Genomic DNA, 22618 nt, shown 5'->3' with positions numbered 1-22618 from the left:
ATAAATAAAGCAGCTAAATATAAACCATAGCCATACCTCTCACAGCTGACTGTGAAGGCTGAGTCAGAACTTTGATGTCTAATGCACTGTTGATATGTTCTTCTAAAGCAGCACAATATCCATCCACAACGCTGGTAATAGTTTCCTTCAAAGTTCCAAGATTATGGAAAACCTGAAGAGCTGTTCCAACTTGAGTTGGATTCTTTAAAAAGGTGGGTGTGGGGGGTGGGAATAGGTATAAAAGGAAAACAAACAAAATCAATATAAATCTACAACTTTAAGTGGTACTTGAGTAGTTACTATTATATTTTTAAATTATCATAGGCAGGAACAAAGGGAGTCCATTTAGAACAAATATTATTTTTAGTCATGATTTCTTCCATAAAAGACAAAATTAAATACTATGTATATTATTTTCCCCTTTTCCCTTTTTCTCATCCTTTAAAGGATAATAACAAGATCAGAAATCTGTTATATTATTAGAGCTTATTTAAAATTTACCACCAATCCCTATCAAGAGAGCCATGCTGGAAATAACAACAACCCTACATCCGTTTGAAGAATATCTGCCGAGTTAACTGAGGGCAGATCCATGCAGACTTACACTATTCATTATATTTCATTCATTCAATTCATTCTAATCAGAAATATTTATACAGTGCTTACTATGTAGGTCTTGGTTCCAGGTGCTAGAAATATAGTTGTAAACAAAACCAATTAAGTCCCTACCGTCATGGAACTTCTATTTACCAAGAAATATATATTTTTTTAATTTTTAAAAAATGTTTATTTTTTAAAGAGAGAGAGAGAGAACATGCATGCACAAAAGGGGGGTAGGGGTTATATATGCAAAGAAATATATATTTAAAAAATTTTTTTAAATGTTTATTTTTGAGAGAGAGAAAGAGAGAGACAGAGAGACAGAGAGACAGAGAGAGAGAGAGAGAGAGAGAGAGAGAGAGAATATATATCCAAAGCAGGATCCAGGCTCTGAGCTCTCAGCACAGACCGAACCACAAGATCATGACCTGAGCCGAAGTTGGAAGCTTAACCGAATGAGCCACCCAGGAGCCCCTTTACCAAGAAATATATTAATAATATATCTGTAACAGAGTATCAAGTAGTGATAACTGCTACAAAAAAAAAAAAATCAATCAGGGAATAAGAATAGAGAATGATGGGGAAATTACAGACAGAAGAAGTCAGAGAAGCCAGTTATAAGTCAGAGGAGTCAATTTTCACTACCTGATACTCTGTTACATGCATCTCTGAGGTGATTTTCAAACTGAGACCTGAATATGACGAGGGAGGGAGTCTGAGGAGGATATGGGGTAAAACAGATCTGAACAGGTATCAACGAAAGTGCTGAGCTAAAATATGCTTGGCAGCTAATCAATCAAACAGCAAGAAGGCCCTGACAGTGGCTAGAGCAGGGTGACTATAGCAGAGAGGAGTAGGCAGTAAAAATACTGTGAGCAGATTGAGTCCATAGTATTATTAACAGGTTGTTGGCTTTGTCACTAAGTACATGAATCATCAAGCCAGAATATGGTTCACATCAACATATATCTCCAGATCCAAATAGCTGAAAGTCCACTTTCATTTATGATTCAGTGCCTGTTATTAGAGGCACTTATATTAAGAGTTAAATTATTTTATTAACTTAATTTCTAAACTGTTAAGTTTAGAAATAAGACAAAAGGTTACTCCTGAAATACACCGGTGTTAATAATAGAACATGCTGTAATAACACACGCACAAACAGGCAAAGTAGAATCAGCTTAAAGAAAATAGCAAGAAACAAGGTTGGTGAATAGCAATACCCATTGTAGACTTTTCCCCGCCACAAGAAAAAGAAGCAAATGGGCATCATTTCAAATATTTTAGTGGAAAAAGCTTAATTTAATCTGTTCATATAGTTATAATAGAATTTAATTCTTTTATACACAGTCAATTCTCTATCAGTGAACTACCAAAGAAAATGGGAGAAAATAAGCTATTAACATAAAATTATTAACTGAAAACATGAGGTATAGCTATGTTTTGGTTATTGTTAGTTCCATTTATTCCATTCTCCCCAGAGTGGTAATATTTTTTTTTTATTTTTTAGTAGAGATCAAGATCAAGGGGCACCTGGGTGGCTCAGTCAGTTAAGCATCCAGCTCTTGATTTCGGCTCAGGTCACGCTCTCATGCTTTGTGAGTTCAAGCTCTGCATTGGCTCTGCATTGACAGCGTGGAGGCTGCTTGGAATTCTTTTTCTCCCTCTCTGCCCCTCTCCTGCTTGTGCTAGCGCTCTCTCTCTCTCTCATCACATAAACAAATGTTTTAAAAAAAGATCAAAATTATGCAGCTGCAAAGAAATTTCCTCTAGCATTACATGAGTGTCTGTGTAATACAAAAACAAGCATTACCTGAGGGACCTCTAAGGAAATTTTCACTTTATAAAGGTAGAATATATATTGTAAAATCGTATTTATTGCCTGTATTATCCTCAAAGAGTCTGAAGAGCATAGCTTCTCAATATATGGTAGGGTTTCAGTGTTATCAGCTGAATGTACATTTTAAGATACACTGTATAGCAACTGAAACACATTTAAAGTTATATTTCACTTGAACGATCTGGCTAATAACATGGACCAGTCTTCATCGTTTCCCACTCCAAAAATTATTAACCCCCAAAACTTTTCAAAACAGAAACATATATAGCTTACTATTAAAGAAGCATCTGATGTGGTATTATTTGTAATAATTATAATTTATACTACTTATAATCATTCTAGTTGTAATTTTAAGCCTTCCAATTAATGTGACCACTTTTTCAATTAATGCCAGTTATTCACATTCATAGCTTAATGTAAACATATTGTTTGTTAGTTGGGGCACTACAAAATAATAATTAAGTAAAATTCTTTAACATATATACAAAGGAGTGTGCAAATTATATAAACACAGCTCTCTCTCTCTCTCTCTCTCTCTATATATATATATATATATATATATACATAAAACAAAGTGAACACATCTTTGTAACTACCACCTGGACCATAAAACCGAGTATCAGCACTTCCGAATCTTTTGTACTGTTCCAAATGCACATCTCCAAATATCATCATTATCATAACTTCTAACACGATTGATTAGTTTTGCCTATTTCTGAATTTTACATAAATGGAACCATAAATAAGCTATTATTTTGTGTCTGCCTTTTAGTCAAAATTTTACTTGTAAAATGCATCCATGTTGTTGCATGTAGCAGTAGTTACCTTGTTTTCACTGCTGTTGATTAGACATTTACCTTTCTCTACCCAACTAATATCCAACTGGATTACATTTGAGTTATTCCATTTTTTAGGTATTTTAAACAATGCTGCCATCAACATTCTGGTGCACAGCTTTTAGTGAACATACATGCATATGCATTTCTGCTGGGTAAGAGTAGAAATGCTGAATCACTAGGTATTTGTATGCTTGGAATTTGCAGATTCTGCCTATTTCCCAAAGTCATTGTACCAATTTACACTCCAGCAGCAATAAATGAGTTGTGGGTGCTTCACCATCTTACCAAAATTTAGAATTATCATCTTTTAAAGCTATTCTCTGGAATGTTCATGGTGGTTTTAATTTACATTTCTGTGATGACTAAGAAGTTATCCTTTCTTGCATGTAAATTATCCATTTGGACAGCTGCTTTTGTGAAGTACATATTCATCTCTTTTGCCCATTTTTCTCACTGGTTATTTTCATCTTTTACATATTTGTAAAAGTTGTTTACATATTTGGATGTAATCACTTTCATGATTATATGTATTGCAAAGATGTTCTCCCACTCTTAAGAAGTCTTATAAGGAAAAGAAGTTCCTCATTTAAATACAGTCCATTTTATCAACCTATAGTTAGCACTTTTAGTATCCTAAAAATTTTCCATCCCACATTTATGAAGATGTCTTTCATTCATGATTTATCCTCCAGAAACCCTACTGCTTTACCTTTAATATTTAGGTATATAATCCACCTGGAATTACTTCCTGTATAAGAGCCAAGATTAATGTTTTTCTATATGAATACCCAACTGACCCAGCACAATTTGTTTTTAAATGTTTATTTTTGAGAGAGAAAGAGAGGAGCAGAGAGAGAGGGAGACACAGAATACAAAGCAGGCTCCAGGCTCTGAGCTGTCAGTACAGAGCCTGATGCAGGGCTCAAACTCATGATCCCCAAGATCATGACCTGAGCAGAAGTCGGACGCCCAACTGACTGAGCCACCCAGGCGCCCCTGAACCAGCACAATTTATTTGAAAGAACAAACAAGGATAAGACAATCTTTGCCTCCTTGCTCTCAAAGCCTACCTTTGCAGTAAATCAACTTTCCATCTATGTGTGTTTGTTTCTGGACCTTCAATTCTGTGCCATTTGTCTATCTGTATGTCAGTTCACCTATGGAAATTATCGTAGCTCTAGAATAAGTCTGGTGGTCCTCCGTCCCTGTTCTTCAGTTTGGTGTACGGGCTATTCTTGCTTCAGGATGCTTCTGCATAAATCTTATAATGGCACATCGTTTCCATCAAAGAGAAAAACTCCTGAAATTTTGAGACTACAATAAATCTATACGTAAAATCAGAAAGAATGGAAATCTTTATAAGTATGAACTCTCCAATCCGTGAATAAGGGTATTTCTCTTCATTTACTCAGGTTTTCTTTAATTTCTCTTAATAATGTTACAGTTTCTTGAAGAGCTATTATATATCTTTCATTTGAATCATTCCTACATGTTTAATATTTTTTGGATACTTAAGTGGTAATTTAAAAATCTTTTTGTTTCTCTGTTGCTGGTATACTGAAAATACAACAGGTTTTTATACATTGAAATTTACCAAAGTTCAGTTATTAATTCTAATAGTTTTTCTGGAGATTGTTTTCAATTTTCTATATACATAATCATGTTATCTCTGAGTATTTTTTATTTCTTCATTTTCCAATCCTTCTACATTTTATTGTTCTCTCTCATTACCCTGGTTAGGATCTTCAGTATGTTACTACATACAAGTGGTACAAGTAATATCTTTGTATCATTCCTAATCTCAAGTAGAAAGCCTTAAATATTTCAATACTGTGATTTTTGCAGATATCATTTACTAAAAAAAATTCTACTAGGTCTGCTAGGACTTTTTAAGTCATAGATTGATGCTGAGTTTTATTAAATTCTTGTTCTGCATATATTGAGATGATCAATTTTTCCCTTTATTGATAACATTACACTGCACTTCTAGACTAAAGTCCTCGTGGTAATAATAAATTATCCTTTTTACCTGTCTCTGAATTACATTTGCTAATACTTTCTTAAGTATTTTTGCAGATTGTCAAGACAGACAGTTAATATCCTTCCTCATAATATCCTTGTTTTGATATCAAATTTATACTGGCCTCATGAAATAATCAAGTAAGTATGCCTTCTTTCCTTTTTTCTCAATTCTTAGAGTTTGTGCAACACTGGTTGATTTATTAAATGTTTGGATGAATTATATAGTGAACCTATTTGTGGGGTTTTCTTTGAGGGAAGGTGTATAATGATAAATTCAATCTTGTCAATAGAACTATTCAGATTCTAATTTTCCTAGTGTTATTTTCAATAAGTTGTTTCTCCAGAAATTTCTCCATTTTATCTAAATTTTCAAATCTATTATAAAGTTATATTTAGTGTCCTCTTACAAACATATTAGTTTCTGTTAAGTGTATAATTAGGTCAACTTTTTTATTCTTAATACTGGTAATGTGGGTCTTTAAATTTTCCCCCCCTACCCTCTCATCAGTCTTTTTCAGTATTTACCAATTTAAAGTATTAATCTTGTCAAATAACCAACTATCGGATTTGTTGATTCTATTCTGAGATTCTGTTATTCCTGTTTCACAGGTCTTTGGAGTCAGACCTAGATCAGAAGCCACACATGTGCAGTTAGTGGACAAAACCTTAGCAAATTACTTTTCTGAGACTGAGCTTACTCATCTGCACCACCTGCGCCAACCTTACAGGTAAATGAAATTATCCTTGTAACCCATCTAGCACTAAAGATAGAATAAAGGGCTCAACAAGAATTAGTTGCCTTTACCTTGATCTATTGGAATCATAGTTAATGTGGAAAGAATGTGGGCTGTTATATGCAGATAGTCTTGGGATAAAAACCCAACGTTGCTATATATGTAACTGCGTGATACTGGGCAAATTATCACTCATCAAACCTTATTTTACTTATATAATTAATATTTCCTTCCTCATCAGATTTTAAGATCTCTAAGGGAACACACCAAGTTTGTTTTATTCACTGCAATACGCGTTACATCTATCACAGGTGTTAGGTGTTTAAGAATTATCAGTTGAATAAATAAAATTTTTATCATTTGGGGGCACTTGGGCAGCTCAGTCAGTTGAGTGTCCAACTTCGGCTCAGGTCACGATCTCACGGTTCGTGGGTTTGAGCCCCGTGTCGGGCTCTGTGCTGACAGCTCAGAGCCTGGAGCTTGCTTCAGATTCTGTGTCTCCCTGTCTCTCTGCCCTCCCCTACTAGAGCTCTGTCTCTCAAAAAAATAAATTAAAAACATTAAAAAATTTTTTTTTTATCATTTGGCTTGCTAATCTTTGTATGACAAATGAAAAGACTATTGAAATAACACATTTAAAATACCTAGGACTCAGTGTATGAGTAGTACAAAATGCTGGTTCTCAGATCATTTATTAATATTCCAAAAGTTAAAAGAATGCTAACAATAGTCTTTGTTTCAGTTCCCAAGAAATTCTTACTGCTCCATATTTACTCATCATTTAAATGAGTAGTTACCCAATAAATATGAGTAATCCTGAGGAACTCTTTTCTCTCCTGTGTATCTCAACTTCATAAATTTAAAAATGATGAGGATAGATGAATAGAAATTCCCAAAATTATCTGAAGATCTTTTTTATAAAAATGTAGCCAACAAGACCTTAACTCCAAAAACTGTGGTTCAATTGGATCAGAATGACACCTGGTTATTGTATTTTTCAAAGCTCTTTAGATTGTTCTGATATAGTTAGCCTGGCAGCCATCTAGGAACCAACATCTGAGAACCACTGGAATAGATGACTGCCAGACTTCAAAGGATGAGAACCATATATTCATTTGAAGATAGTTGTTTTTTTTTTATTTTATTTTTAAGAACAACATAATACACAAAGAAATGACAGAGGAAAACCAGAGACTATGTTCAAGGAGCAGTACACAGATTCTACTACCGTGAATGTGATGTGCATAAAAAAAGACAGTAAAAGATAATGTTGAGCTGACAAAAAAGGATCTGGTCACTAGCAACACTGAGTGGCATTCTGTAAAAAATTTATCTTACTTTGATTGTAGTAAAAAAGTTATTGATGTCTTCTAGATAATCACAACTGTTTGAGGAAATGAAATAATCAGCTTTGATGATAGTTGAAAAAAGAGCTTGAACTAGAGAGGTGCAGTGAGAATATAAAGAACAAGACAGATACAAGAGATTCTGAAACACTGGAAACAAACTGGATGCTGACTGACTACAATGGACAAGAGTTAGGGAAGAGCCTAGTCTCTTCAAAGACTCAAGTTTGGAAGACTGAGAAGATGGGAAAAGAAAAAAAGGACAATGAGAAGAAGGAGACCATTTGGGTGAGCGGACGAGCAGGAGAGAGGTGGGCAGGGGAGGATCAGAGGCTGTTGCTAAAAAAGCACTTAGCTGTTAGTCATGCTGAGTCTAAAGTGCCAAACATCTTTGGTGGGAAATGAGAACATTTTTGAAATGGATCATCACAGCAACCTTGCCTGAGTGGCAAACTAACCTGAATACAAAATGAAAACAGTAGTGTTGGAAACTATAAATCACAAAGGAAGTAAATCAAGAATAGAATCAGTGAGAGTGAGAGAACAGACATGGAATGATACAATACTCCAGCCAGGAATGAAACTGGAACATTAGGAAAATTGAAAATGCAATCATTTTGCGTAGCTATGATTCAAGTGAAGAATATTTCCTAAAGATATTGAACATTAATGTCCTTTCTCTACCATCCGCTCTCGTCACAGACAAATACTATGTGTTTTGACCACAGGCTTTTTCCAAGCCCTTACTAACAATAAATTTCAGGCTTGTAGTTCCCTCATCTGTCAAATGAGGGGGCTGGACTAGATGAACTCTTAGAACACTTTGCACTACTAAAACATAGTAATTTTGTTATCATTCAATGTGGATCATCCACTATACACCGACCATGTGCAAGATGCAGGGGATAAAATAAAAATGAAGCAAGTACTGCACTTTTCGTTATTTACGGTCCGATGGGAGACAGAGACAAGTAAAGCAGCAATTAGAATGCACTATGATAAGTGAGAGGAGAAATGGAAAGTTTAATGAAAACACATAAGAGGGGTGATTAACTCAACTGGGGAGGGAAGAGGAATGGAGGAGTCAGAAATGATCCTGAAAGGAAGGAGTCTCAGCTAAGACCTGAAATGAAGCTGTCATGGGAAGGTGTCCAGCGGCATGGAGGTAAGGACGTGTGAAAAGATTTCCAGGAGGAGGGGGAAAGCAAAAAGAAAACTCCTCCAAGCAAAGGAACAGCACATACAAAAGCCTGTGAATAAGAGCATATGATGGAAACTAAGTCCACTAATATGACATCTGATAGGTAAGAGATCTACATAAACACCTGCTACAAATCCAGGTGCCTACAGAAACAGCTTTCAAATTTTAGGGAGATATAAAAGAATTACCTGGGGGAATTTATCAGCCAAATAAGGGGCATATGGGAAGTTTGTGGAATGCTGGTAATGGTTTTAGCTTTTTTTAATTTTAATCCCAATGTTTAGTTATATGTTTGTTCACTTTGTGAAAAAATCAGTGAGCTACACTCTTATAATTTATGCACTTTGCTGTTAGTTGTATTTTAATTTAAAAGTCTATGGTAAATAATAAGAAATGAAAATGATAACAAATTAGAAGAAAAAATGTAAATCAGATACCTTACATACCTAAAACAGTTTATTTGGGGGCAAAGATATTAAATTGAATAAAATAATATACGAATGTTCATATTATTAAATAAACACGAATCTTGTTTAATTTTTTCCCAAGACAATAAAAGGAAGTTTTATGTCTGAATATAAACAATCACAATTGGCTTTTAAAAATAATTAGCTTCTAAGATATTGGCTAATATAAAATACATATTTCAGTTTTGCATGTTGCCATGGACTGGAACGCCTGTGTCCCCTCGCCCAAATTCAGATGAAGCCCTAACACCCAAGGTGGTGGTATTCAGAGATGGGGCTATTGGGTGCTAATTAGAGTTAGATGAGGTCCTGGGGGTAGGACCCTGGCCTGATGGCATTAGTGCTCTTATAAAAGATACCAGAGAGCTTGTACGCTCTGTCTCTGTGCCATGTGAGAGGATTCAGCAAGAAGGCAGCTGTCTGCAAGCCAGGAAGAGACTCCTCACCGGAAACTGAAACCTGCTCAACCCTGATCTTGGACTTTTCATCATCCAGAATTGTGAGAAAATAAATTTCTGTTATTTAAGCTACCTACCCGGCCTATGGCTTTTGTTGTGGCAGCTTGAGCCGCCAAATGTTTATGTTTTACAAATAGATTAAATTTTAGACAGTGTCATGTCTAAAATTAGTGCCCCTTTGCCCCCAACGAATTCATATCCCCCTGAAACGTCAGGCTGTGACCTTATCTGGAGACAGGATCTTTGCTGATGTAATTAGTTACACTGAGATGAAGTCATACTAGATGGCAGTGGGCTCTGAATCCAATGACTGATGTCACACAGAGACACACACAGTGAAAGAGGCCTTGTGACAACAGAGGCAGAGATCAGAGTGATGCCATTACAAGCCACGGAAATTCAGGGATGGACTAGAGCCAGGAGAAGTTAAGAAGAGGCAGGGAGGGATTCTTCCCCAGAGCCTTCAGAGGCAGCATGGCTCTGCCAACACCTTGATTTGGATTCCTAACCATCAGAATTATGAGAAAATAAATTTCTGTTGCTTTAAGCTACGTAGTACGTGGTAATTTGTTACAGCAGCCTTAGGAAATCAATACAAACAGTTAAGGGCAACAGAAAACCATGCAAATGCACAAAAGATATTCCATGCTCATGGAGTGAGAGAAGACTGTTCAACTGTCCATACTATCCAAAGCAATCTACACATTCAGTACAATCCCTATCAAAATGCCAAACAGCATTTTTCACAGAACTGGAATAAACAATACTAAAATTTGTACAGAACCACAAAAAACCCCGAATAGCCAAAACAATCTTGAAAAAGAAGATCACAATCTCAGATTTCAAGCTATACTACAAAGCTGTAGTAACCAAACAGTATGGTACTGGCACAAAAATAGACACAAAGATCGACAGAACAGAGAACCCTGAAATAAACCCACAATTATTCAGTCAATTCACCTATGATGAAGGAGCCAAAAATATGCAATGGAAAAAAAAAACAATCTTTTCAAGAAACAGTGCTGGGAATACTATACAGCAACATGAAAGAAAATGAAATTGGATCACTTTCTTACACCATACACAAAAATAAGCTCAAAAAGGATTTTTAAATGTGAGACCTGAAACCATAAAAATCCTCTAAGAGAGCGCACACAGTAATTTCTTTGACATTCGTTATAACAACATTTTTCCAGATCCTCTCCTAAGGCAACAGAAACAAAAGCAAAAATAAACTACTGGTACTATATCAAAATAAAAAGATTCTGGGGGCACCTGGGTGGCTCAGTCAGTTAAGCGTCTGACTTCAGTTCAGGTCATGATCTCAGGGTTTGAGAGTTCGAGCCCCGCATCAGCTCAAAGCCTGGAGCCTGTCTTCAGATTCTGTGTCTCCCTCTCTCTCTGCCCCTCCCCTGCTCGTGCTGTCTCCCTTTCCCTCTCTCCCTCCCCCTCTCTCTCAAAAATAAATAAATAAAACGTTAAAAAAGTTAAAAAAAAAAAAAAAACCTTCTGCACAGGGAAGGAAACAATCAACAAAACCAAAAGACACCCTACTAAATGGGAGAATATATTTGCAAATGATACATCCAATAAGGGCTAGTATCCAAAATATATAAAGATCTTATACTCAATATACACATACAAAAACAAATAATCCAATTAAACAATGGGCAGAAGACATGAACACATTTCTCCAAAATTGACATACAGATGGCAACAGATACATGAAAGGATACTCAACACCACTCATCTTCAGGGAAACACAAATCAAAACTACAATGAGATATCACTCACACCTGTCAGAATGGCTAAAAGCAAAAATACAAGCAACAAAAAGTGTTGGTAAGGATGTGGGGATAAAGGGAACCCTTGTGCACTGTTGGTGGGACTGCAACTGCAAACTGGTGCAGTCACTTGGGTTGCTTCCATATATTATCTATTGTAAATAATGTTGCAATAGACACAGGGGTGCATTTATCTTTTCAAATTATGTTAAGTAAATACCCAGTAATAGAATTACTGGGTCATATGGTTATACTATTTTAATTTTTTTTTTAATTTTATATATAGAGTGTGTGTGTGTGTGTGTGTGTGTGTGTGTGTGTGGTGAGTGGGGGAAGGAGGAAGAGGAAGACAGAGAAAGAGAGACAGAGAAAGAGAGACAGAGAGAGAGACAGAGAGAGAGAGACAGAGAGAAAGAAAGAGAGAGAGAATCTTAAGCAGGCTCCACGCTGTGCATGGTGCCCAACCCAGGGCTTGATCCCAAGACCCGGGGATCATGGCCTAAACCAAAATCAAAAGTCACTCAACTAAGACACCCAGGCGCCCCTGTATTTTTAATTTTTTGAGGAATCTCCATACTATTTTCCACATTTACAAGAGCCTTCACATTCACTAATTTTATTTTGTCATCAAAACATAGGTAGAACAGGGGTGCCTGGGTGGCTCAGTTGGTTAAGTGTCCAACTTCGGCTCGAGTCGTGATCTCACAGTTTGTGGCTTTGAGCCCCGCATCGGGCTCTGTGCTGACAGCTCAGAGCCTGGAGCCCGCTTCGGATTCTGTGTCTCTGTTTCTCTCTGTACCTCTCCCGCTCATGCTCTGTGTCTGTCTCTCAATAATAAATAAATGTTAAAAAAAAATTAAAAAATCTTTTGCATTGTTGGTGGCAATGCAAGCTGGTGCAGCTACTCTGGAAAACAGTATGGAGGTTTCTCAAAAAACTAAAAATAGAACTACCCTACGACCCAGCAATTGCACTACTAGGCATTTATCCAAGGGATACAGGTGTGCTGTTTCGAAGGGACACATGCACCCCCATGTTTATAGAAGTACTATCAACAATAGCCAAAGTATGGAAAGAGCCCAAAGGTCCATCGATGGATGAATGAAGAAAATGTGGTATGTGTATACACACACACACACACACACACACACACACACACAATGGAGTATTACTTGGCAATCAAAAAGAATGAAATCTTGCCATTTGCAACTACGTGGATGGAACTGGAGGGTATTATGCTAAGTGAAATTAGAGAAAGACAAAAATCATATGACTTCACTCATATGAGGACTTTAAGAGACAAAACAGATGAACACAAGGGAAGGGAAACAAAAATAATATAAAAACAGGGAGGGGGACAAAACAAAAGAGACTCACAAATATGGAGAACAAACTGAGGGTTGCTGGAGGGGTTGTGGGAGGGGGGGATGGGCTAAATGGGTAAGGGGCATTAAGGAATCTACTCCTGAAATCATTGCTTCACTCTATACTAACTAATTTGGATGTAATTTTAAAAAATAAAAAGTAAAGTTAAATTAAAAAATTAAAATTAAAATAAAAAAAAACACAGGTAGAACAAATATTAGTATCTTCATTTTATAGGTAAGGAAACGGAGGCACCAAGAGGGCAAGCCCACAGTGGGCCAGTTTTAGGTCTCGGGCTCTTTCATGCCTATTCTAAACTCTGCCATGGGTCATCCTGTCGCCACCTGACTTCAGAAGGTCTCCAGATATAGCAATTTTGCAGGTGAGAAATACTCTCTGGTAAATTTTAAGAGCTCTCAAAACATACAGACTTAATTTAAGCACATTTGAAAAATACCATGCTAGTAAGAGATAAGCTTCTGCTGAAAAGGTAGCAACGTCTTCTAGACAGTATCTTTTCTCTAAATGAGACAGTCAATTCTAAGAATAATTTTTCTACAAACTGTCACTGTGACCTTCAAGAAATCACTTAACCCCAAAAAAATTTCCCCAACTTCATAGACTGTGATGTAAAATCAGATGAAAGACCATGTAATAGAGAAGAAAGGATAATTTCACAAATAGATCAAGATGAATTTCTACCTCTTCAAAAGCACTTAAGATGGCACAACCATTTCCTTTATTAAACTAAAATTATTTCTCCTACTTTAGAAACAAATAAACACGATGTGACTTTTTCTTTCTTTTCCAACACCTCAGTAGCATTATATGGGAGGAAAATAAAATCTCACAAGAACAGTCAGAAAAGAAGCATAGTTGTTTAAGATCCCTGAAAAACTTGCCCAAACAGGAACACTGTAACCAAAGCAACAGCTGGCACTGAGCTAATGGAAGGGAGATATAGCAGGACTGCTGTAAAGAATGTTCCATGAAGGAGCAAGAAGTATTTCAGCACTCACTAAGCTATAAGCTAATATGAGATGATCTTTGTGAGCACAAATACAGCATTAAGTCAAAAGTTTAGCATGACTTTAAAAGCTTAGTATAACTGGAATCAGAAAAGAGTGACAGAATTTAACTGGAAACAAAATGTAAAAATGACATACATGCACAAAGACCAGAATTCCACTGTGGATAATGGCCTTATATATTTAAAGTCTGAAAGGATCAAATAATCCTTGCATCACAAAGTCAATCACATTTCACTCTTTCCCCTAATAAAGTAACTCTTCAGCAGGTAAATTTTTCTTTAGATTTGATGTAAGCAATGAGCTGAGAAAAGAAAAGGACAAATAGAGAATACAAATTCCGTACACCATTCCACAAAGTGACTCTGTTCATAAGGCCTCAAGTTCTATGATAAAGTCTTAGTTGTTTCCAACTGATTTTAACTAGAAAGACAAGCATGAGATCCAGAAATTATACTTTTACTTAGTGAAGAGGTGTAGGATTATACGGTTTCCTTAAAGTTTAACTAGGAAGCCATTTCATACACAAAACAAAAACTAAGGAACCCCAGAAACACATTCAAAGACGTGGGGAGGGAAAGGGAGATATGAACTTGGCTTCCTCAAAGACACGGAAATTACAGTGAGTAAGATGCAAAGTTGGTTCAAGCAGAACTTCAAAGAACGAGTTTTTCACTATGCAGCTAGTCCTTACTGCTGAATAAAAAAAGAAATAGAAATGAAAATAAAAAGCTTTCTGGAGTTTTATTTTACAGCATAGAAAGGATACAGATTTAAGAATCTTTACCACAAAGCAGGTAATTCTTTAAACCACTCCCTCAGTAGAAGATATATTTATTAAAATAGGGCCGACTTTCAGGTAAATTTAAGACAAGCTCAGTACCTTAATCATACATGGTAACTTAGGATTTAAAAAATCCAAATACCTTGTTTTTCAAGAAAAGTATTGATAAACTCACAAACACCCTATACATAACAAGTATATATTGCCAAAATACTGAAGGCAATTTATAATCTGTGTCCATATGCCCTAATGGGATATATACACTGACACTTTTTCTGGAGCTACAACATGCCTAAAATGCTGAAAGCTTAATGGAGCTCCATGGGAGATTACATGTACTAAAGGAAGAGAGAATCACATTAAATACGTAATTTAAGGGCAAGAATTATATTAGCTACCTTGGTTGTGATTTAGAGCCTACCAGTGGCTTTTCTGATTCAGTAACATGCAGCCCATTAATGCTGGTTATGTACTTCTTGGATAAGCTAATATGATTATTTCAGAACCTGTTAACAATCAACAGTCAACAGTGCATAACCTAAATGAAATTAAAAAACTAAGAAGGACATTTAATACCACAATATGATCTTACCAACCAGAAATCAACTTTATTCTACCCTCTTCTGAAGAAAAGCAGAAAATAAAAGAGCTGTAGAAAGATAAGGAAAAAGGAGAGAAAAAAAAAGAAGAATGAAAGTGAACATAGGTTGGAAGAGCAAGGTTCTTAACAAAATGAAGTGATAACACAGAGACAATGGAGAAATGCCAAAGGATAACTGATATAGAGTAAAAAGGTTATTTAACTTCCAAATTTCATTACAGAACAAGTCTAAAGAATACATGAATTCATACTTTGGCATTAAAATTTTAAAAATTATTTAAATGATGTCAGCATTTAGAATAACATTCTCTTTTTTATTTTTTTAAATAATCTCTACCCACAACGTGGGCCTCAAACTCATGACCCTGAAATCAAGAGGTGCGTCCTCCACTGAATGAGCCAGCAGGGTGCCCCAGAATAACATTCTCATTGTATTAAATAACAGTAGGTAATATGTCAAGGACACTAAAACATGTTCAATAATAAAATGAAATTTATAAGACAATGAAAGGAATCATGAGACATTAATATGGCAAGCCCAAATGTTATTCTTTTAATTACATTTTTAAGTTAAATGTATAAATATGGCTTATTTTTTAGAGTAATACAACGTAATAATTCTAGTCATTCTGTGCTTTATCAAGGATTTTATGGTAGGCATTACTAGCTATTCCCCCTAATTCATTCCCTCTTTCTTTAACGTAACGTCTCCGATGTTTCTAATGTAAAAACCTAATTTTCTCCCGGGTTGGCAACGTGCACTGCCCCAGGCAATGGCTCATGAGCAGCCAAAGCCAATGTTGACAGTTCTGTTTATCTGCCAGATACTTGCTTTCATAGTCCTCTTGACAGCTGGAGTGACCATGCGACCCAGATCTGGCCAATGAGTCACGAAGACAGGTCTACAGGGGCAATTCTGACAAGGATTTGTACTGCTTTTTGGCTGGCAGCTGACAGTGCCCCATATCCACACGTTAAACATGGGCATAATGCTGAGGGGTGGGAGACCATGATGTGACAAGCAAGAGGACACAAGGATGACAGAATGGGTAAGCTGAATCCTTACTGAACAGCTGAAACAATGTTAGTACCACCCACATCCAGACAAATCCCTATTTTTAAGCCACTGTTAGTCTGGCTTGGTGTCACAGCTCTAGCGGTCTCACTCAGCACCACAATTTATAAAAATACATGAGTCCGTAAGAGTACTTTAAAAAAAATGAAGGAGAACAAACTCATGCCATATTTGCTACCATTGGAGGTGGCTATTATAGCAACTCATTACTTTGTAAATTGATAACGAAAGCATAAAATTTAAATATTTATCCATCATTATAAAAAGAAACTGCAGTTAAGGGTAACCAAATATCCTTAGTTGATGAGTGCAAGTTCTTCTTTACAAATGAATCACAGCTAATAGATACAGAGGAATAACAAAATAGAAAATCACTCTTTCACAATCTCCAATTAAAAATATAAAATCATGTAGACAAAAATCATCAAGAGATGTTAAAACCATTAGGACAAAGATTGACAGGGAACTAAATATTCTCAAGGTGCCAAAATATCTACAAATTTACCATGAAGTAATTCAATCAAGGGAGAAAATAGATCTCTTTCAACAAAAGGTGCTCAAACAACTGAATATCTCTATGGAAAAAAATGAATCTTATACTATATGTAAAACAAAGATAAAATCATAAACTCCTAAAAAAAAACACAGGAAGAAAGCTTTCTAACTCTAGGGTAGATAGAAATTTCTTATATAATACGCAAACAAAAATATGGATAAATCTTCATCAAAATTTTAAAAATTGTGCTGTTCAAAAGGTATCAATGGGGGACAAAGGCAGCATGAATCTTAATAGCTAAAACCCGTAACCAATCCAACCTACAGATAGGTTAACAGAGACCACCATATCCACAGAATGGAATACTACTCAGCATTTAAAGGGCCACTCATGCATGCAAGAACAAAGATGAACCTAAAAATAACACTATGCTAGATGAAAGAAGGTACTGCATGAGACTACATGCTGTATTGTTTCATTTGTATGAAATCTTAGAAAAAGTGAAATCTGTAGACACAGAAAGAAGATCAGGGATTGCCTGGATTTGGGGAGGGGGAAGAAGGCACTGACTGCAAACAGGCATGAGGGAACGGTTTGTGGTGGTAACAGTTTGCTAAAAAACTGAGTTATGAGATGGTTGCACAACTGTATACAATTTACTGAAACCCATCAAACTGTATGCTTAAATGCATGAATGTTATAGTATGTTAACTTACACGTCAGTAACAATGCTAAAAGAAAAAAGGAAAGCCTTAGAATGGGAGAAAATATTTACAATACACATATACAGCAAAAGACTTGTATCCAGAATACATTAAGAATTCTCACACAACAGTGAGGAGAAGAAGAAAGTAAACTTTAAATACCAAGCCACGACCCTATGTATTAGGTATTTGAAAAGCAGGTCACATCAGCAATTAGGAAAAGGCAAAACAAAACTACAATGAGAATCTACTACCCCCACCTACTGAAATGGATAAAATTAAAAAGACTGCCAACATCGAATTTTGGTGAGGACCTGGAAGAATTCTAAGCTAATATGGGAAGGTAAAACGATGAACCACTTTGGAAACTCGCTAGTCTCTTTAAAAAGTAAACATTATTCTTTCCAAAACCCCAAAATTCTTTGCATTTGGTATTCACCCAAGAGAAATGAAAACCTACACTGACACAAAGACTTGTACTTGACCCACGGCAGCTTTATTAACCCTAACCTGAAAATGGAAATAACCCAAATGCTCATCAATAAGTGAACAAATAAATGTCCTTCAATAAACTGGACTACTAATCAGCAAAAAAAAAAAAAGGACCAAACCATCAATGCATATAACATGGATCAATCTCAAAATAATTATGGTGAACAACAGAACCAGACATGAGAAAACACAGGTATGACTTCAAACTAGAAGTTTAGAAGATGCAAACTAATCTTATAGTGACCCAAAGTGGTTGCCTGGGTCTTTTCTTCTGAATTACAAAATAAAAATTTCAGTGTTTACTACTATAATAAAAAGCCAGTATTAAATTGTTTAAATTAGATAAAGTCATACAAAGAAGAATTGCCCAAATAAAAAGTTCTGTGTTTTTGAGAAACATAAAACAATTACACAAATTTTAACCAAAGAACAGTGACAGATTCTGTATGAAGGACAATGAAAATTTAGTCAGATGCTAAATCACAGGGGAGAATGAAAATGAAATGCCATTCAGTGAACTGGAAAACTATGGAAAGCTATAATGCCAAAGACCCTAAGGCTGGAAGCAGACAGTTAATTAGACTGAATTAGAGTGAATCTACACTACAAGACAGCAATAGAATTAAATTTCAAAACAAAGCAACCAATGTTACTGTAGGTTGTTCATGACAAGAGAATGTATGAAAGGACAAGAAAATACCATCACTGTATAATATAGAAACAAAAAGAACAATGCTACTTTACATTCAGCATAAAACAAGAACATAGAGCAGTACCATATAACGATTGAAATACTGCAAAAGAGAAAAGGGTGGTGGGTGGAAGGGAGATATTAATGCATCCACCGTAAAGAAAATAAAACTAAAGCAGCAATCAGCATACTTTTTCTTTAAAGGGCTCAACAGTAAATATTTCAGGCTTTCCAGGCCATAGAAGGTCTCAACTGTATGTTCTTCTTCGTTTTTTTCCAACCATATAAAAATAATTCTTAGCACCTGAGCCAAACAAAAAACATACTACCATACTACCAACCCCTGATTTAGAGTGTTTAATTAAGAGCTCAAATTAATTTCCATTCAAATTTAAGGATAAAACAGTAAGCACAAGCTAAATAAGACTAAGCTTTGGGAAAACATTTAGTTGATCAGTTTAAAATATCTTTTTAAGTTCTAAAACACCACATCAGTACAAATTAATAACATTGCTATTATTAACAGTATATCCTTAAAGAGAAACTGTAAGAGTAACTTTTGAAATTATTATTTATACATGTCATTAGCTTATTTACTTAAGTGTAAATATACCCATGCCAGGTTTCCACTAAATTTAAGGAAAGCTAACAGTGATAGGAGCAAACAAAGAAATATTTGGAGGGGATATATGGCAAATTATTTATCGAGGCCACCGGTAAAGGAAATACCTGAAACCTTTAGCTCTGTGTAACCTGAAGAGCTCATATTATAATCATTCCTTCAAATTGTTTCTTTTCTAATTGAGGTATCATTGACTTGGGTTTTTTTTTTGTTTTTTTTTTTTTAACATTTATCTATTTTCTGACACAGAGGGAGACGGAGTATAAGCAGGGGAGAGGCAGAGAGAGAGAGGGAGTCAGAGAATCAAAAGCCGCTCCAGGCTCTGAGCTGTTAGCACAGAACCTGACATGATGCTTGAACTCACAAACCACGAGATCATGACCTGAGCTGAAGCCGGATGCTTAACCAACTGAGCTACTGAGGCGCCCCAAGGTATCATTGACTTATTATATTAATTTCACATGTACAACATAATGATTGATATTTGTGTACACTGCAGAATGATCACAACAGTAAGTCTTAACGCCATCACCACAGCTGAGAGAATCTTTTCTTGTGATAAGCACTATTAAGATCTACTTACTCTCTCAGCAACTTTCAAACACACAATACAGTGATATTAACTGTAGTTACCATGCTGTACATTACGTATGCAAGGTTCATTTATTTTATTTTTTTAAATATGAATTTAATTTCAAATTGGTTTCCATACAACACCCAGTGCTCATCCCAAAAGGTGCCCTCCTCAACACCCATCACCCACCCTCTCCTCCCTCCCACCCTCCATCGACCCTCAGTTTGTTCTCAGTTTTAAGAGTCTCTTATGCTTGGCTCTCTCCCTCTCTAACCTCTTTTTTTTTTTTTTTTTTTTTTTAAGACTCATTTATTTTATAAATTGAAGTTTAAACCTTTGATTCCCTTCACTCATATCACCTACCTCCCTGAAGTTGTTTATTTTGTGTCAAGAAAAATGGTTTGGGAGTACAGTAAGGAAGTTCCTCAACAAGTTAAAAATAGAACTACTATATGATCTAGCAGTTCTACTTCTGGGTATTTATCCGAAGAAAATAAAAACACTAATTTGTCTTTTTTTAAGCTTTTGATTTCATTTTTTGGTTGCTGTGATTGGTTCTTTTTCTTATATTCAGTTTTTTAATATAGAATCCAGTGTTTCACTACTTACATACAACACCCAGAGCTCATCACAACAAGTGCACTCCTTAATTCCCATCACCATCTAGCCCAGCTGCCACCCACCTCCCTCTGTCACTAAGAGTCTCTTGTGGTTTGTTTTCCTCTCTTCTTTTTCCCCTCTTCTTCCCATATGTTCATCTGTTTTGCTTCAATTCCACATGTGTGAAACAAAATGGTACTTGTCTTTCTCCAATTGACTTATTTCACTTAGCATAATATACTCTAGTTCCATCCACATCATTGCAAATGACAAGATTGCATTCTTTTTGATGGCTGAATAATATTCCATTGTGCGCACACGCGCACACACACACCACATCTTCTTTATCCATTCATCAGTCAATGGACATTTGGGTTCTCTCCACAGTGTGGCTACTGTTGATAATGCTGCTATAAACATTGGGGTGCATGTACCCCTTTTATTCTGTATTTTAATATCCTTTGGGTAAATACCTAAGAGTGCAATTGCTGGATCACAGCATAGTTCTATTTTTAGTTTCTTGAGGAATCTCCATACAGTTCTCCATAGTAGCTGCACCAGTTTGCATTCCCACCAAAAGTACATGAGGGTTCCCCTTTCTTGGCATCCTTACCAACACTTGTTTCTTGTGTTGTTGTTAATTTTAGCCATTCTGACAGGTGTCAGGTGGTATCTCAGTGTGGTTTTGATTTGTATTTCCCTGATGATGACTGATGTTGAGCATCTTTCCATGTTTCTGTTAGCCAACTGGATGTCTTCTTTGGAAAACGGTCTATTCATGTTTTCTTCCCATTTTTTAACTGGGCTATTTGTTTTTTGGCTGTTGAGTTTGATAAGTTATTTATAGATTTTGATACTAACCCTTTATCTGTCATTTGCAAATGTCTTTGCCCATTCCGTCGGTTGCCTTTTAGTTTTGCTGATTGTTTCCTTTGCTGTGCAGAAGCTTTTTACCTTGATGAGGTCCCAAGAGTTTATTTTTTATTTTGTTTCCCTGGCTTCTGGAGACATGTCAGGTAAGAAGTTGCTGCCGCCAAGGTCAAAGAGGTTGTTGCCTGTTTTCTCCTCTAGGATTTTGATGGCTTCCTATTTACATTTAAGTCTTTCATCCATTTTGAGTTTATTTTTGTGTATGGTGTAACAAGTAGTCCAGGTTCATTCTTCTGCATGTCACCATCCAATTTTCCCAGCACCATTTGTTGAAGAGACTGCCCTTTTTCTATGGGATGTCCTTTTCTGCTTTGTCAAAGATGAGCAGAGCATACAGTTGTGGGTCTATTTCTGGGTTTTCTGTTATGTCCACCCATCTATGTGTCTGTTTTTGTGCCAGAACCATATTGTCGTGATGACTACAGCTTTGTAATATAGCTTGAAATGCAGAATAGTCAGGACTTCAGTTTTTTCTTTTGCAGGATTGCTTTGGCTATTTGGGGTCTTTTGTGTTTCCATACAAATTTTAGGATTGTTTGTGCTAGCTCTGTGAAAAAGGTGGTGGTATTTTGATAGGGATTACACTAAATGTGTAGATTACTTTGGACAGTATGGACATTTTAATAATGTTTGTTCATCCAATCCATAAGCATGGAATACTTTTCCATTTCTTTGTGTCCTCTTCAATTTCTTTCATAAGTGTTCTATAGTTCATAGTTTTCTATAGTTTCAGTTTATAGATCTTCAATTAGCTTTATTCCTAGGTATCTTACTGTTTTTAATGCAATTGCAAATGGGACTGATTCCTTCATTTCTTTTTCTGCTGCTTTATTAGTGTATAGAAATTTCTGCATGTTGATTTTATATGCTGTGACTTTGCTGAACTCATGTATTAGTTCTATCAATTTTTTTGGTGGAGTCTTTCAGGTTTTCTACCTAAAGTATCATGTCATCTGCAAACAGTGAAAGTTTGACTTCTTCCTTGACAATATGGATGCCTTTTATTTCTTTTTGTTGCCTAATGTCTGAGTCTAAAGACTTCTAGTACTATGCTAAATAGTAACGGTGAGAGAGGACGTCCTTGTCTTGTTCCTGACCATAGGGAAAGGCTCACAGATTTTCCTCATTGAAGATATTAGCTGTGGCTCTTTTGTATATGGTCTTTATGATGTTGAGGTATGTTCAATCCATGCCTACTTTATTGAGAGTTTTTATCAAGAATGGATGCTTTATTTTGTCGAATGTTTTTTCTGCATCTATGGAAAGTATCATATGGTTCTTATCTTTTATTAATGTAGTGTATTCATCTTGATTGATTTGTGAATATTCAACCAGTTCTGCAGCCCAGGAATAAACCCCACTTGA

At 35.9% G+C, this 22618-nt stretch overlaps 1 protein-coding gene across 3 annotated transcripts in view; it reads right to left on the bottom strand.

The window, feature by feature from the left end:
• The window catches only part of COG5 (component of oligomeric golgi complex 5), a 334355-nt gene that overhangs the window by 158132 nt on the left and 153605 nt on the right, over positions 1-22618 (bottom strand). For all 3 annotated transcript variants that reach the window (XM_053897953.1, XM_053897952.1, XM_019451191.2), the window contains exon 8: positions 37-202. In XM_053897953.1, coding sequence (XP_053753928.1) covers positions 37-202 — 166 coding nt within the window. The remainder of the gene's footprint in view (positions 1-36; positions 203-22618) is intronic.

The sequence above is a fragment of the Panthera pardus genome, unplaced genomic scaffold (assembly GCF_024362965.1).
Source record: "Panthera pardus isolate Hobbes unplaced genomic scaffold, ASM2436296v1 HiC_scaffold_8, whole genome shotgun sequence".
NCBI lineage: Eukaryota > Metazoa > Chordata > Mammalia > Carnivora > Felidae > Panthera > Panthera pardus.
This window is presented reverse-complemented; position numbering and strand designations above follow the sequence as displayed.